This window comes from Pyrgilauda ruficollis, unplaced genomic scaffold (assembly GCF_017590135.1).
Source record: "Pyrgilauda ruficollis isolate IOZ18807 unplaced genomic scaffold, ASM1759013v1 scaffold28, whole genome shotgun sequence".
In the NCBI taxonomy this organism is placed as follows: Eukaryota; Metazoa; Chordata; class Aves; order Passeriformes; family Passeridae; genus Pyrgilauda; species Pyrgilauda ruficollis.
In genome coordinates this window covers 2622767-2641001 of record NW_024524155.1, presented here as the reverse complement: position 1 = coordinate 2641001, position 18235 = coordinate 2622767, and the positions used below count along the sequence as shown (strand labels likewise).

Here is an 18235-nt window from a genome sequence, read left to right as displayed (position 1 = left end):
ACTTAGGCTTTGACACCTTAGCTTCCTCCAGTCACATACACTGAACCCCACCTGGCAGCTGAGGGCAAGGAGTAAGACGAATAGCCTGCCAGCCTAGGGGCCTAGAATAATAGTTACTCATCTCTAAAAAAAGACCAAAGCATTGAAGTCCTCAACACATTGTCAAGGGAGAGAAATGAGCACAGCACTGCCCTACATCTAGCCCTAGCTGGTATGAAGATGTGTGAAGCCCTGCAGAACCCCAGAGGACCAGAGCCTACAGATTCTGCATGACATTAACGCTGAGCAAACAGAGGCTCCAGCAGCTGGCAGAGCTAGGATTACATCCAGTTTGAAAATACCAACAAGGAGCTTCCCCACAAGCCACTCCCCTTCCTAGAAAGGAGAGAGGTTGGGTGTTGTCCTGAGCTAACAGCAGAGGCACAGCAGGGACTGAAAGGGGGTTTACTCACTGTCTGTTCATTTTCCAAATTGGCCTGTTGTCTTCGGAGATCAGCCTTAATGAATGCTGGAACACAGGAATGAAGAGAGATGTGAAGGCAGTCAAGTCACCATGCAGGGCCCAAGTAAATTTCCCCAGGACTCAAAGGTGCAGCAGAAGCCCCAGAAGAGACAGAAACAAATTACAATGAGCAAGATAAACCACCCTCCTGGACAAGGCTGGAACACTTCTGAAACAGGCAGGATAGAGATTCTTTATTGCAGCATGTAGAAGGTGCAACTTTGAGACCCCAGACAGAGCCAGGGAAAAAAGCCTTGGCTCTTCTTTGTAAGACAGACCAGATATTTAAAGAGGAACAGCATTGCTGTGGGACTGCTGTGTGGGTTCTGCCCTTTCCTGCATGCACTGTGAAGCACAGAGAGACAACTCTTCAACTAATTAAGTTGAAAAGAAGGTACATTATCACAGTGCTGGACACGTGCAGAATCATTTCCAAAGGCATGTGCAAAAAAGTCACAAGTTCCTGCTCTCTATTTATCCAAAAAGGTTTTACATACTCAAATGGTTTCCAGGACAGTTTCTATGATGCTTATTACATAAATATTAGCTCTTGCCTGGTATTATAATTAGCTGAATATCCATTACAGCTGCACAACTGTCCTCTGCAATCGGGTCACTGGGCTTCTGGGGAGGAAGTAAGACATCTTCCTCATGGTAAACTCTTCACCTGTGTCTAGTTGGCAGGGCTCCTTGACTTGCTGGTCACAGTCCAAACCTCCTCTCATTCTTAGAACCCAGTGGTATTTATGGCTCCTGCACTCTTACAATACTTCATATATTACCTGTCATTCCCAACCTTGTTTCAGTTATCCCCACCTGGTATCAATTAGTTTCCTTGTTAAGTTCTAATCACAGCATATGATCTTTTCTACCTACATTTCTAACTTAACCCCTTGACTCAACTGCACACAAAAGCCTTCAATGAATGTGCCAAGCCCAAGGCAAAGTCAGAGCAGAAGAACACTGAAAATTTTAATTACCTGTCATAATAGTCCCCAGGAACAGGACAGAACAAAGCAAGAGGTTTCCTCCCTTTGTCCCAAAGTGATCTATGATTTGCCCTTGGCTAATGGTGAAGGCAATACCAAAAATCTACAAACAAACAAAGGTAATGTCAAGCTGTACTGCTATCATAAAGCAGCCCAAAGTCTTTCCAATCTTTACCAAAGTATTAGAGCATACAGGCCAGTTAAACAGTTGGCCTAGACAGGTTAAAGTTTGATTATAAACACATCCAGAGGTACCTCCTTGCAGCTAATGCAATGACAGATGACCCTCATGGGTGGAATCTCATCTCTCGCTGGAAATGAACCAAGACTGTTAAGAGCTATGTTGGAAAAGGCAAGGATGACTGGCACCCTGAAGTATTTTCTTAAACAGAATGAGTGCCACTACAGAAATGCCATGAGGAACATCATTCAAAAAGCCAGGTCCCGGGGTGCTTAGGTCTGCAGTACATTACACCAATAATGGACAAGAAATAGGACTCAAGGCTTGGAACTACAATTTAATCTCTTTGCCTAAAAAGAGAAAAGCAAAAGGAAAACAGCACACCTACCTGTGCTGAGACATTAAGAAGCCCTGATGATGTTCCTTCTGATTCTGGGTATGTCAACTCCGCAGCAAACTCAAAGCCCAGGGGAAGGTATCCTGTCATGAAAAACCTGTAATGAAGTACACAAAAAGGAAGACTCAGCAACTGCCAGAAGGAAGACTGAAGAGGTACAGTACAGACCATAACTCTAAGCAGCATCACCCCCAGTATAGTCAAACAGCCATGCCAGTGCTTTTCACTCTTGTCCACTAATCATCTATGGGGCTGCAGGTACCACTTGCTTTCCAAAACCTTCCACTTACCTGGAACAATTAAGCTGAGCAGGGTCACGACAATGTCCCAGACTCTAATGAAACACATACAAGCGAGAGATGGGAAGGCCAGGAGTCATTCAGATGCTATGGCTCTTCCCAGTCCCTTCCACAGCAGGAGTTCTGCCTTCCTGCTTATCCCCTCCCATCACAAGCCAAGGAAAGCAGCCTGCACATGAACTTACCCCAGCAACCCAGCAGTCACAAAGACCACCCAGAGGTGGCCCAGGCTCAGAGTGAAGGTATAGACTATCATTCCCACCAGAGACATGACATAGACAACTAGTGTTGTTTGCCTGCAAGAAAAAGCAAACAGGATTTTATTTAATCTAGTCCTCCTTTTTGCCCACAGATCTTAGTATAGCTTGTAGCACATGGGTAAAAAAAAAAGCATTTAAAAGTTGCACAGTCTTTTGGCACTCATACCCAGACAGACGAACTAGACTGACAGACAGCATGGAAAGGCCTACACACAAAGCAGCACAGCAGAAGAAAGAACTTACCACAGGTTGACAGTTGCCTGGTCATATATGGTACATGGCACTTGAGGGGGAGAACAAGAGCCAGTTAAGGAGATCATTAATCTTTCTTGGGCATCCTCTGCACTATTGTGAGTTGAATATACTTAATTAAAAGCAGGAGCCAAGGAGATCAAGCACTCTCAAGCAGGAACGTAAAGGAAAGAGGTGTAAACACTGCTAGAGTCTTATGGGCCTATATTTTTCAGTGCTGTCTGAAACAGCTTTCATTGCTGCTCCTTTCTGTTGTTTAAACCACCTGCTGTATTTGGAGAGGTGACATGCAAGCCAGGTTGCCCTCACTGCCTCACCCTCAAGCCATGAGAGCATTTAGCAGGTGCTAGTTCCACAGCCAACAGCAGCTGAATCACAAGCTCTTGTCTGGCTGCAGAGAAGACAAAGACACCCTGTGCTCAGGAAGTATGGCAGTCAGATCCTGGGAAGAGCCACACCTGCAGCCAGGCTGTACAAGGATCATCAGGGCACTCAGTACTGCGAGACACAGGCAGCAGCCCAGGCCAGCTTTTACCGCAACATTTAGCAATTTTCATCCTTGACTGCACACCAAGAAAACTCTATCCCCATTTAAAAAAAACAAGGCTCTTTCTAGTACAAGAGGCAGCAGTAGGTCTTGCCAGTACATAGTTTTGAGGAGCAAAAGGAGGGAAAGGAGGAAAAGGTAAATACTTTACCGGACTGAAATTCCACCAGGATTTTGAAAGCAGAACAGTTACTAGAGTTGATAAAACCTTTTGATCATTGTCTTCTAGGAAGAAGTTACATGTATTACCACAAGCTACTTGTGTACTTTCTCCCAAATTTAAGTCTTAATCCATTAAAGAATGTGTTTGATATCAGTTCCTAGAACTCCACTGAAGAAACTAAATCTCAAACTATTTTCCTTTTTAATAGAAATGCTCACTGTCAAAAATCTAACCCAAGTAGGCAGTAAGTATTACAATGTGTAAGAAAATGTTTCCAGTACAATGAATTACTACAGATAAATCCAGTCTGTTCCAGCCAAGGTTCTGTCCTCCCTCACTGCTGCAATGACTGCAGTCAGTGGGGCTCATGCCCATATGTCAATTCTTACACAAATATAGGCCTGAGAAGCAAATTTCAGGCTTCAGCTATTGATCCATACTTACAAAGGTCACCAGGCTCATTTAATATAATGAAAGGCTAAACAACATGCTGTGGCGAGCATGTTGTGTATTTTGTTTTGTAATTTTGTTGTGTATCAAAGGAGTAGTTAAATCCCTTAACCTCCAATGCTGTATCATTTCTAAAGTATGTTCTTTCTCAAGTTTTCACTGAAGGAAAAATTCAGCTGTGAAGGTAGCCTAAAGGGACTGTTTACTTCTGTTATAATCCATTGCAGAGAGCTGCTACATGGTTGGCACAATGCCTGGAGGCTGCAGAAGGAGAAGAGCTGAAAGACTGACTGAACAGACAAAGAGCAATCTCAGAGAGTGAAAGAGATGCAAGTAAAAGCCTTTTTCTGCTCAATACAGGTTCCTCAGGTATGTCCCATGAGTTCTTATGCCTCCCATGCCTAGACAAGCAGCCATGGAGAAAAGAGATAATTAGGAAAGGAGTTCAAAGCTAGAATTACAGTTCTGTACTTGGGCTACATGAACCAAGTTTGAACTGGGTGCTCCTTCCATAAACAGGAGCCTCCAAACTACATAGCAGTTTGTGCTAAAATACTGCGCAGGCCTCCAAGAGGTGGCTGCAGCCCTTGGTTGGAAGTTCAGTCACTGCCAGCAGGGACACTCAGCCCATGGTGAATTTTGTAATTTTTTTCTCACCACAGCCAGTTTGGGCTCAGTGCAGAGGTCTCGGATAGTCACAAAATCTCACTCAGCTTTGTAGGCTTATGGTTCAAGTATTCTAAGGTATTTGTATCTTATTCAGTGTCATGACAGTTGCCAAGTGTTGCACTTCACCCTTCATCTCCAGGCAAAGGTGAAGAATGAGACAGTGACCAGATGTGGTGAAGACTTTGTTTCACATCGATGCTATGTCATTAGTCAAACTGCCAGAGAGGAGTTCAGTTCCCAGAACGTGCTGTGCCTGACAGAGAGCTAGAGCAGGCAGACTCATAGCTGCAGGTGAACCCTTAAAGGTGTTCTTCACTGAAACTGCAGAACTGTGTAGAGGACAAAATGGAAAAAACTGATCCTGCCATGGGTACCTCATCTGCAAGTTTTCCTCACTGACCTCCCTGAATCATTAGGCTGCAGAAGGACAAAATAAGTCAACAGACCTTCGTGAAAGAACAAGGCCACAGGCTTGAGTGTTGTGGGAAACACAGACCAGGAAGCACCCTGAAGCCATGAACTGCTGCCTGCTCACCACAGACCCTCACAGGATCTGAACAGAGAGCAGCAAATGCAAATCTTGCTGCAGGAAACAGCATTAAGCACACAAGAAGACTTCTCCTAAACCAGACTTCAGCAAAACCCTGCTCCCCCGAGCATACCACTGATGACAAGAAAAGGAGATTTAGTGCTCAGCGGTCCAGAAAAGACACAAAATTTTGAAGAGGGTTTAACTGAGATACTGGTGCATAGGGAAACAAAATCCCCTGGGGAAAGACACAGATGCAGAGTGCTCTCAGGAAGTGGCCTTTGACACCCTGTTCACCAGAGAACAAGAATGCTCTGTGGCCCTAGGGGCACTGGGGCATGGAAAAATGCCCAGCTTTAGCTTAATAAGCCTCTTATCATAGCCATAAATCTCATGGGAGTGAGAAAGGCACAAAGGAGGAGAAGCAGATTCACAGAGCACATCAGCACTGCATTCTGGTGTTTTTAGCAACCTACTCCCATGATGGCTCTACAGGGACTGACAATTTTCATTGTCTGGAACAGGGAACAGAGACTGTCTACTTAACAGACTGGTTAGTGCAGTGAGTACAGGCTAGAAGTTAGGCCTCCTGCCACATTACCTTAGAAAAACCCAACCCTGCGCTCTGGGGTGTGGAAAGGAAGCATTGCTATGAAGGCACCAGTGCCAAGTCTTTGTGGCAGATCCAGAGGGAGATCTGTGAAGGACCTGACACACTTGTCACTTACATGAACCTTACCAGCCCTGACATTCATCTGCCTTCCCAGTCATTCCCAAACCTTCTGAAGAGGCAGATAAAGAGCCCACACAAGGGACTGTGAGAAAAAAGAGATCATGGGGAAAAAAGGCCAGACAAGGCCAGCACCAGCTGAGAACAGGGCTGAAATGAAGAACACATCTCCTGCTGTTCAGTCAGCTCCAGAAGAAGCCTCAGAGTAAGGAACGGGTATGGCCCAAGCCAGCCTTGTCTCACAAGGTCACTCGGATGAGGAAAGCAAAAGTGACACAACGAGACTCAGAGGGGATTGCAGCTGCAAAAACACTGAAGTCAAACAACATCTGAGGCAACAAATGAACAAGCTGGGAGCAGGAGGTGGGATGAGGGGCACAGGCACATACAACAGTTTTAGCTGCTCACAGGGATGTTGTGTGCAGCTCCAGCACGCTCTGCTGTACAGACATGGATGACAGATGGCCTCCATAGGCTTTGCCATGAAGACAGCACATTCCAGGCTGCACACAAGCCCGAACAAAGCCCTTGATCCTATGCTCCCAGAAGATCTCATTGATGAAGACACAGAGGTGTCAGATGCTGGAGAAAGGGATGAATTGGAGAAGACTGCTTTGGTTTTCACCACGCCCTTATCCTTAGGTGTTCAGTTTTATGCCACTTTCTTCCTGTATGAAGGTCAGAAGAAAGGACAGTCTTGGTAAATTATTTATATAAGGCATATGGCAGGACAGGGTGAAGACATATCCACTACACAAGGACCAAAACAGGCTCAAATTGCAGGTCAGGCTAGGCTGAGAGAGCACTCACCTTCTTGCTTGGAAGAAAGCCAAGTGCCCCATCCTCCACCATCTTTTCTCCCTCCCCCAAATTTTTATATCTTGCATGTGCATAGACCTAAAACACCACTTGGGGTCTTCTGCCTAGTCAATGGAGAGAGAGATGGATATTTCTGATATCTTGCCTTATAGAGATGCAGCAATGAAAGCAGAGAATGCTGACTGCAACCAGTTTGACCTGAGGCCATGTGAACACTGCACTTTAAAGAAAAGCATAACCAAAGAGAAGTGCTGATTAATTCAGTCCCCAAACACCTCATTCTGAGCCAGACTACCCTACCAACACCAATGCACCCAGCAGTCTCCAGGTGTCACTTCATCTGTCCTCTGAGCCAGGAACTTGATGTCAAAACTATAAGGGTCTTCTCCTGATTCTATGATTCAGAGAGATGGGCTGTACTGAACAAGCCATACCACCAAAGACAACCCCAATTCTTGTACTGCTCACTCATCACTATATAACCCAGGTGTTGCTCAGTTTTCTTGAGCTCTTCTAAGCTTTCTGATGTTTACATTATTGTAACGAATTTTTTCATGGACTTTATGTAAATAATTAATTGTTTTGTATTCTTTTCTGGAAGAGGAGAAATTTGATGGACTGTTGGTTTGTCCAGTGTCATTGGAGAGGTGGCACTTTCACCCTCCAATCCACTGTCACTTTTAAAAATCAATAAATGTTGGAGTCAGAATTAAACTTCCCTCTTTCTCACCTTGAAGAATACAGTATCTCCATCTTTCTATTTTGTGTCCTAGAGTAATACCCATGTATTTATTTTAATGGACCAAATTTTCACCTGCTATTCCAAAAACAAGAACAGTGCAGGGACTGCCGCAGGGACTTGCCTGCCAAATAAAAGCAAGAGTGCAAGGCCATTTGGTGCCCGAGCATGACAGATGGGGAAAGCCTGACTTAGCACAGCCTCACCCTTTCAAGGAACTGCTGATGGTACAGTAAAGACCAAACATGCATGTAGAGCTCTGCAATTCTTTCTGTTATTAACCTTCCCCTGCTCCCCGCAATCACAGCTGGATCCCATTCATTTGCTTCCCTCTCTTTACAAGCTGACTAAAAAAAGGACTTAATATCTTTCCTTCCTGATTTTCATGTGCTTACCATTTTATTCTTGACACTATCTCAGCAACAGAGGGAAGGGGGAGGGTACCCACCTAGAACATCTGGCATCTTGACAGTTTTTTTAAATAGACTTTTAAATGGGGCTAAATAAAGACTATGTAGCACTCAGGGAAAAAAAAAAGTGCTAGTTTCACAGAAATCCATTTTGTAGGCTGTAAGGGAGAACAAATTCTTAGCAGGGTTTTTCCTTACCTAAGGCTAAAACTATCCCCCAATAGTCCGTGGGGGTCTGTAGAATAAACTCCATGGATGACATAGTCCTATTTTTCTGCACTGTTAGCCAGCTCTGCCTACCTATGCAATCCCTCCAAGGAAGGAGCAGACATGGAACAAATACAGCATTTGTGGATTTTTCTCTCTGTCGTTCTCCCAGATTTCAAGTCCCAGCTCTGCATGATAAGTCACAAGGCTCTTCAAGCCTTCATGCTGCAACCTAACCTCACTTATCAAACCAGGAAGACCATCCAGTCTAGCAGTGCCAGTTGAGGCTACCTTACCACTAGCCCTGGGCTGGAAAGAGACACAAGTCACATTGCATGGTTAGCAGTGCAGTTCCAACAGTTGTATTTCTATTTCCCAGGACTCCCATATGAGTACTACTCAGTGCCACACAACCATCTAGACACAGCAACAAACAACCTGCCAGTCTCAGGAGTCCTCACCTACTGCTCTTTCTGATTAGAGAAGCCAGTTTTCTATTTCTGATCCCTGTACTTTACAGGGAGCTAGTGCCAGAGGCCACTTCAGCTAGCCAGATTAATCTAATTTGTCTACAATGGGAATGTGCATTTCTAGCCCAAGATATGAGGTAGGATAATGGCAGTAGGACTCCCCCAGATGAAAAGCTGCTGCAAGGAATAAAACACTGAAATTGCTTTCAAGTCATTACCAGCACATCACCAGTAAAGCCCCCTCTCACCTAACCTGCTCAGACAACAGGTTGTAGCACAGTTCTCAAAGCCAGCAGAGAAACCAAAGAGTTGGGTGGACCCCAGTATAAGACACAAGAGTCTCTCTGTATCACCTGGGATATCCTACAGAGGTGCTTCAGTGAGATCCAAATTTATGAGGACTGGGAACTGTAGAGCAAGCAAAGACACTTAACTGTCCCTTTGCAGGTGGCAAGTCATGCTGGCCAGATCTGCCTTCCCAACTCGCTGGGCAACACACACAAAATCATCCACCCATAACCCAAATAACCCTTGTGCCTGCCCTAAATACAGCAACACGCCACCAACACAATGCCTCTGGGCACTGGATTCAATGTGTCTTTCATTAAGCTGGACAAAAATATACAGAGGCTGGTTTGTAAGGGCTGACAAATGGTCTGGTACAGTCTTGATTCTGCTTGTGCCAAGAACTCTCTCATCCCTGACAAAGCAGTTACTGGGCCATCTCATCTTCTCTGTAAGCCTCCCTAGGGAACACCAATACCAGATTTTGTATGGGCCCAGTGCTGGCTAATGCACAGCTCCAAACTTCAAAACCCAGTTAGTGTAAAGTGAAGAACTCTTATTTTTTTTTTCCTACAAATCCTCCCAATGATTCAGTCTCTAGAGTGCCAACATGCAACTGCACAAGGCTCCTCCTTGCACAGTATGGAGGAAGAGCACAGTCACTAGGGCACAGGGGCAAACAAGGGACTTACTTGTACATTTTGGTTTTGTCCAACCAGATGCCGGAGATCAGAGCCCCAGCCATCCCCGAGAGTATAATGGTGAGTCCAATCCTGCCAGCATTCACCTCCTCCCCCTGTGGTGAGACACATACACACTCACACAAGTGCAGGAGCTAACTTATATCCAACAAAAAGCAAAGTGCAGAAAACCCAGAGAGGAAGAGACACCAAAGTTAGTCTTCACACATGCTTTCTGATGGTAACACAATAACCAGAACTAGCCTTTGCAGGAACACTTTTGGGCCCACTATGAGCCAGTGCTTTCTGGGCCATGAAAAAAAAGTGGTCTGGCAATTATGTCTGAGCCAGCCCTGAGAAAAACTGTGTGCACTGGCCAGCGTGAGCAGATACTCTCAGAGGGGTTAGCATAAACTATGAAGCTTGCCGTTAGGATTTGGGCCAGATTGACCAGGAAATATTGGGACTCACTATAAGGCAGACCAGAAAGAAGCTCTGTGGCATGCAGCACCAGCAGTAAGTTGTACAATAGCTCAAGTACAGAGGCACCCCACCCTTCTGCCACCCATGGCATGCCCGTGAGCATGGGCAGCCTCCTGCGACAGATGTCCCAGCAGAAATCACAGTCAGAAACAAGGAGTGGAAATTGCTGGAAGATTTTCTCAGAAGTAAATGCTTTCATTTAAGGTGCAAAGGAGGCGCCTTTCCTAGAGCTCGCCAGTTTTTGCATGAGGTGGTGTAAAGGCAAAAAGGAACAGCCAACTCGTGTTGGACAACAGCAAGTATCAGAGAGGGCCATGAGGGTTGGATGCACTTACTGGGTAGTGATGGATCACCATGCGGTTCAGCAGAGTGGACAAGGCGTAGAAACAACCTACATTCAGACCTGAGAAGGGGATAAAAATGCAGCACATTCAGAGCCTGCTACTCTCCTGCTGGGTTGTGAAATGGTAGAAATACAGAGAGAGAAATCTTTGGGACCATCAGTCCACAACAAGGCTGCAGAGTCTCAGGAGAGTGAGCCAGACTGGCTAGACTGAAAGGATACTGAAAGAAATGCAGACCAACATCCAGGCCTCAGCATGCAGAAGTAAGAACCCTGCAGTTTCAGGATGGTTCCTACCTAAGCAGCTGGAGGAAGGGCTGTGCACATTTCTGGTACTGAAAGGTCTTGCAACTCCTTCACGGAGTCTCAACCCTCTGAGCAACCCTGTGAGCAGTCAGATTCATCTTTTAGCACTGCAGTTTTGTCCTCTGCTCCCAGCCAAGTCAGAAAACTAGAAAAGCATCTGCCTCAGCATCATACCTTGAACAAGGACCTGAGATTCAATTAACAACAGTGTCATTGACCTGTGTGTTTTCCTCCCAGAGAAGAGCCTGTCAGCATTCTCCCTGCTGACAGCCAGTAAATAACACTCTCTCCAAGCCAAGAAATGCCAGGAGACAAGTAGGAGCAGAGCTGATTGGTGAAGCACAGACAGCACTACCCTTAGGCACCTGGGGTGTGTGTCTGCATGGGAAAAGCCTTGCATTTTAAAAGCTATCACTGAGGCCTGAAAAAAACCTGTGAAAGTAATTGTGTTTCTGAAAGAGAACTTACATTAACTGTTACAAGGATCAACCACCTGGTGAAGGTTTCTCAGTATCACCCAAGGTGAGAATGAAACTGTTGGGGTGATACTGGTCAAGCCCTATTCAGACACTCTGCTGCATCTTACATGCAATTCTCGTTGGTTAAATGCCTTCTCAAAAGGGCAGAAAACCCAACAGCTTTGTTCAGCAGGGAAGAACATACACATGTGCACTGGACCAGCAGTACTGCAACAGCTACACTCTCACCTTGGGTGATACTGAGAAACCTTCCCCAGGTTGATGAGGTCTGTAACAGTCAGTACAACTTTCTTCTCAGAAAGTCATTTACATTTGCAGTTGGTTTCTCTTCAAGGCTTCAGTGATTCTGATGGGTGGAGGGAAGGGGACAGACTTTACCACTGCAGCCCACACGTCTATAGGCTCCAAAAGGAGCCATGGTTTTAAAAAGTCTGGCACAGATGCCTGAAATCCTGACAAAACAGATACATGTCAAGTTCCCCCTTCCTACTTTTCCTCTCTAAGCCTCAGCTAAAAGCAGAAACTAACAACTCAGGATACAGAAGTGCAGTCTAGCAGGCAGAGCTTTGACAGAGGGAACAAAGCCCTGAGCTCTCCTAACCCTGAAGTCCCCTATCTCCCCTTAATACTCAGCAATCCTGCACCTAGCCCAGTCTTCCACTGAGCACTGAATACCTGTTGCAGTACACAGCACTATGAGGAGCCACAAGACTGGCAGCTGGAGGGTGCATCACACTTCCTTCACACACCATCTCTGACAACATTACCATTTACTGTGAGGGTGGTGAGGCACTGGAACAGGCTGCCCAAAGACATTAATGGAAGTGTTTAAGGCCAGGCTGGACTGGACTCTGACTGACCAGGTCTAGGGGAAGGTGTCCTTGCACATGGCACGGGGGTTAGAAATAGATGATCTTTAAGAGCCCTCCTAATGATTCTAAACCATTCTATGATTAAGCAAAGCTCACTCCACAGCTATATGGCACAGACAACAGATGAAGACTCTTATGCAAGTGATCCCAAATACTGCCTGTGACAATGTTTCCCACTTCAAAATCCTCTGTCAGAAGGTTACAGGAGAGGCTAGCAAGTTCAGTGACATGCTCATTAGGCAGGAGAATAGACCCAATCCTTACCAAGAATTACTCAGGAAGACTGGAAACTCGAGCAGGGGCAGCAGCCAAAGATGGGGGAGAACAACTGGAGATCTCACAGCAAGGAGGCGCCCTCCAGCCTTAAAAGTATCTCTTTGCAACACCTGGCTAAGGCAAAACAGCTAACACACCCTAAATCAGTTTCATCCTATCTCCACCTCTGGAGCACCCCGCCCACTAGGTGACACCACAAGGTGCAGTTCAAGGACACGGGAGTATGGCAGATCAGCACAGTCCTGCTTCTTCACCTCAAAGCTGGGCATAAACATTAACCACTCATTTGTGCACCTCTATTTCTCACCCAGCCAAGAGGACAGCAGCCTTGTGAAGTCAGCCAGATGCTTCTCTGGTAACTAACACTGTCAGTAAACCAACTTTACAGCATCTCTGTGATCCTTGTGGTTTCCAAGACAGGGAAGGGCCCCTGATCCCAAGCTGCACAGAAGGTAAGAGTTGGCAGCAACACTTGGCACCAGAGTCAGGTAAAACATTCTAAGAATCAAGACAATGTGTCAAATTTGCATATGTGAGGGCTGAGAAAAGTTGTAGGCATTTCATATGTCACAGTTACTCAGCTGAGAAGCTTCTCTGAGAATTACAGCTGTTTGAATGACCATAAAACAGGTAATGGTTGTTTCCAACAGGAAAGTGGCCATTTGCCCACCCAGATAAGGGAAACCAGAACTAGTAACTGGGAGCAGGACATCTGAAGGTCCAGCACCACCTAATTCTTTAGCTAGTTACCATGGTTTGCTTGTAACGTAGAGTGATGTTTTTGATACCCCAGTGTCTCCTCTATTTTATAGAGGCCAGAACACAGAAGTTCATTGCCTACAGCTCCAAACAGAGTCCTTATTAAGCCTCAGACTAGAACCCAGGTCTCCCACAGGTAGGCAACCTATTACCTACATGCCAGAGTCTCTCTCTTGTTCTCCCTTGTAATCCTCCCCAACAACGGTTCCTTATGCAGCTCTCACTGCCCTGCCTCCTCCTCACTGCCCCGTCACCATTCCAAATGCTGATTTTTTAAGACTGTCTCATGACTCCCATTCTATAACCCCTTCCCAGAGTTTCCCACCCTTTTCCTGCCTACTGCCTCCCACTAGCAACATGCTCTCCCACGAAAAGCCCAGCCCCATAGACTTGGAATTCCTTAATGCCCATTCCATGTTATGCCTCCGTTTTATGGAAGCAGTGTCAGCAGCCTTGGGGAAAAGGTTTTCTGAGGGCTTTCCTGAAAAACAGTTCACGAGCACCTGACACAGCAGCAGTGACACCACTGTTTCCAGCACTGCAAGTCTTGCCACAAGAAAGGAATCATTGGCTGCTGGTAATACCAAGACCTTAGAGGTCTGCAGATGTGTTCTGACCTGTCATTGTGGAAGGATCCTCATTCTTTCTACAGCCAGGAGAGATGAAGCAGCAGGTTTGCCCCTCTCTCCCCTGATACATGCTATGCTAACAAAAAAGCCGACAGGCTGCAGAAATCTTTGTGTTAGGTAGGCAGGATGACTCAGTTGCACTCATGTGGCTGCAGATGTCTTAAATCTCGGCCAACGTAACTTTTGACTTGAGTAGGAAAAACAGACACGATTTTAAACCCAGACAAGCTAAAAAAAAAAAAAGTTTCACAGCATAGTTCCCTCTCTGAGTAACAGTCACCATCTCAAGTCAAGCTGGAGATTGGCATGAGGCTGACACAGAGAGGAACAGAAAAAATGCACAGACCAGCAGCAAGAGAAAATTAATTATGAGCCACTGAACAGATTTTCCACACTTTTTGTGACTGCCAGAAAAGAATTATCCCAGGAAGGTCAGATTCTAAACATGCTCTTTGTACTGAGAGCCCTCCTCTCTCCTCTAGGACTTGTTTATGCCTATTAGAGCAAATGCTTTCCCCTTTCTTTTTCCTGAAGGGTAAGTGTGAACTGAGCAGATGACACAATCCAACTTTAGACACAGTCTGCCCGACAGATTTTTCTGTCTTCACTTTCTGAGAGGGTATTATGTACTATGAGAAAAAAAAAAAAAAAAAGCCAAACCCAGCAGCTGCAATGTAATCCAGGAGACTTTAAGAGCAATCTGAGAGAGGCATTTCTAGAAATCTACTGCACTGAGAAGGAAGAGAGCAGAGGTTACAACTCCAAAGACCATTAGCATCCTCTGCAAGTACAAAGTCACCATCTGACTCTCTCCAACCTGCCTACTCATCCACAAAGTCTTTCAAGTACAATTGCTGGCAGAATGTGCAGAACTTTCAGCAATATTTAACTGTCCCCCTGAGAAGTTTCCATAGCAAGCTGGTAGGAAGACTGAGGACAAAACTACCCACAGACTAACTGGCTACAGTATAACCTATTATGCAGCCAGGCATAGACCACAATGGCCTTTCTGCTAGTAAGAAAAACACTTTTCCATATGCCAATTCAGCATCAGGGAATAGATTCAACACATCACACTGCCCTCAAACAAACAGACTGAGAATGCTGAAGAGAAGCAAACAGCAAATTCAGCAGGCAAGGACAGATGACACAAGATATTCTCCAGTCCTTCCTTCCAATTGCTTCACAGGGACCGCCTAGAAAGCTGACAGTCTGCACATCTGCATACTCCATATGACCTCTACAGAGATGCCTCGCAGTCATGTTCAAATCCTTGCCTTTGGAAATGACTTTCACTCAGTCCTATGACTCGCACTCAGACACTCCACGTATTTCTTATGTAAGCACTTAGACTGGTTTGCTGCAATTAGCTAAATTACTAGGAAAAAAAAAAAAAAACAGATAAGGAAATCCCCTGAACAGCAAACAGTCAAAGACAAGGAGAACAGTTGTAAGGACATATCGTCTTCTGTGTGCTTGCCTTCCTTTTGTTCTTCCCTGTTGCATTCACTGGTAACTACTGCTGAAGAGTACTGGGCTATAAGGATTCTTGGTCTGTGGCAGCACAGGGAACTATCTTTATGTTCCCCTAAAACAACTCAAGCCAGTTACTGCCCTTGCAGAGCACAGAGAGAAGGGAAGAAGCTGTGATTAACTGCACAAGAAGAAAGGAGGCCAGACCTTACCATAAGTGACCATAAGCAGCAAAAAGTTGGCATTGCGGAGCAGGCGGAGGATTGATTGCACATAGGAATACTCCACAGCTGGTCTTGACTGGATCAAGGCCTGAGCTCGGCTTGGAGGGTTCGGGGGCTTCGCTTTGAAGACTGAAACCAGACACAAAGTACACCTGTTTATAATGGTGCAGCTGAGGGGCCTGAGCACACACTGTACCATTTGAGGGATGCCAGAGGGCTGTGAGAAGCAAGTGGACAAAACACACCATTTTCCTTAAGCTTTGATCTCTATGCATTAACATATCCACGAAGAGGAAAGAACAGCTCTCTTCCAGCAGTAACTCCTGTCACCTTCCCAAGGGAAACATCTTGCCTTCAATGAGATTTTTGTGTAGGCAGTGTCCAGCAGCACCAAAGAGTTCTCAGGACTATTATCAGCCTTTGTTTCTAGAAGGATGACCATCCAGGCGCAAAAGTGTTATGTGGATTTACAAATGACAAAGTGGAACTGGACAAGTGAGTTGACAAAGATGGCCTAGTGTTCTGCAGTGGCCAGTGCCCAGGGAACAATAACCTTTGCCAGGTTTTATTTCAGGCCAAGCCATCTGCTGCCCCTTACTATCATGAAAGTAGCAGCCAGAAATCCTAGTCACAGGCAGTACTGCTGTGCTAGGTGCTAGACAGGCATTTTTGTACTTTGTCTGTTCCCTGACCCACACTATTTGAGGTCTACATCTGATTCAGCCATCAGCAACATGAACAAACTGGCAAGAGAAGCCTATCAAAAAAATTGCATGGAATTCAGCAACTAAACTCAGCTCTCCAGTGAGCATGCCAATCTTTCATGCTAAAGATCTGGCTTCAACTTCATGTGTTAAGCAGTGGAATTGCACCTCTTGTGTCCTGCTACTGTCCTTCATGCTTTTTCATCTCCACTCATAACTGGGAACAGCTTGTTCCTGTGATGCCATATAATCTGCCTCTTTCTACTCTTAAGGGGTAGGCAGGTCCCAGACATAACCCAAGGCCCAGCACCCTGTTTGTAGGGAAGATGACTACGAAAGATTTCTGTTAGTTTTTAAAGGACTTACTCATGTCTGGAATTTGTTATGCAAGCAATGGACAAAACTAACAATTTGGCAGGCTTGCTGACAACCTCCCTTTTACATGTGCTATTCATCACGGGTTTGAAGCAGCAAGATATAGTATTGCATGAGCCTGTCAGCTGCATGGTAGGACACCTCCCCAGATGGCCTGCCCAGCCCATCTCCTGGCACACAGGCCCCTGTCACACATTGGCTGATCTCAGTCCCCTCTGGTTTCACCTGCACACTCCCACCTCCTTACCTATGATGACCAGGATGAACAGGGCTGATGCCACACCTGCAGTCATGAAGAACATGATGCTGATGTGGTAGGCCAGCTTCTCCACATCCTCCACATTAGGGATCAGAACTGGAGGGACCAGAAAGCCTGCAGCGATGCCAAGCTGAGGAGAGAGAGGGGATAAACAGAGGCATGGCATGAAACCACAACAGTGCCACTACCCTACAGCTCAGTACAGGCTCAACTGACCCTAATCCAATTTCACAACCAAGATGAAAATCTTCTTTACCACCCAACAATTAGAAGTCAGATATCCATTTCAATTAGGCCATAAGAGATGTTTCCCCACTGCCATTAAAAATGTCAGGATATTCAAGGCAAGGTTTTACAACACAACTGAGCAGAATGAATACCTGGCTTCATCAAAGTGGAGGTCTTGCCTGCACTGACATCCCCCACAAACATGTTCCTGTTCACACACACATCCCATTCCTTACCTTGCCCCTGCTCTAGAGCTAGCCTGACCACCTGGTAATCCAATTTTGCTCATTAAAAATAGCAGAAAATAAGACCATCAAAACCAACCACAATATTTGCTGTGTTAATGAATTGAACCAATTTATTTTCCAACCACATAAGTGCAAGGGCAGAGACACCTGACCACTCTGCATAACGGAGATATTAATCTGGATCAGCCAACTTTGATACAGTTTCAAATGAGCAGCCTCCCAAGACAAGGCTCACCATACAACCACCAGGAGAACCTACAAGAGCATCAAGGCTGAAAGCAAAGAAAGTGTTGATGGCACATATCCTAGATGTCAAGGTTGTTTTAGTAATGGAGCTTGGCAACTGTCCCTGGAAAAACTGCTTTGGAATGTACAGAAAGCAAGGACTAAGGAAGACAAGTTCTGTGCAGCCCATAAACCTCACGGAAGCATGTCAGCACAGAGCAGGAGACCCAAGAGCCCTGTAATCCAGGCATGATCTTGGACAACCTTTCCAGGCTGTCTTCTACCAAAACCTCCTGGTGCTTTCTGCATGCTTTCTCTGACATGTCTCTGTGTTTCTGGAATGCTGATAGACTCATTCTGGAAGACTGACTTACTGGCCAAGACAAATATCTCAGAACAAATATATTTCAGTTGCCATATCTCGTAGTTAGGCTAAAAATCAGCTTGCGCCTCCCAGCCCCAGAAAATTCTCCACAAAATCCCTATTCCTCCATCCAGCTGGCGTATTTTTCAGATAGGAAGAATGCTTAGGATTCAAACAGAGCTATCTGCTGCCCTCAGGCATCATACTTAGCTTACAAACAAGTGACTTCCAACCATGTCTGGCCAAACTTCTCCTGTGTCAAACAGTACCCTCCACTGGGACCTGGAATATCCTGGGTCAGGATCAGCAACGGATATCTACACTAAATGCATTCTCTCAGACATTGCAGGGAGCTAGTGAGAAGAGCTACTGAGAGATTTCAAATGTGCCCCACCAGTTCAAGGCACTGT

The 18235-nt window shown here is 45.6% G+C and overlaps 1 protein-coding gene across 1 annotated transcript in view; it reads right to left on the bottom strand.

Annotated features, from left to right (window-relative positions):
- The window catches only part of FLVCR2 (FLVCR heme transporter 2), a 32980-nt gene that overhangs the window by 6298 nt on the left and 8447 nt on the right, over window positions 1-18235 (bottom strand). Inside the window, exons 2-9 of the mRNA XM_041471969.1 lie at window positions 16749-16890; window positions 15411-15551; window positions 10397-10464; window positions 9591-9694; window positions 2554-2664; window positions 2061-2166; window positions 1483-1594; window positions 453-508 (exon numbers count right to left, since the gene is read on the bottom strand). Coding sequence (XP_041327903.1) covers window positions 453-508; window positions 1483-1594; window positions 2061-2166; window positions 2554-2664; window positions 9591-9694; window positions 10397-10464; window positions 15411-15551; window positions 16749-16890 — 840 coding nt within the window. The remainder of the gene's footprint in view (window positions 1-452; window positions 509-1482; window positions 1595-2060; window positions 2167-2553; window positions 2665-9590; window positions 9695-10396; window positions 10465-15410; window positions 15552-16748; window positions 16891-18235) is intronic.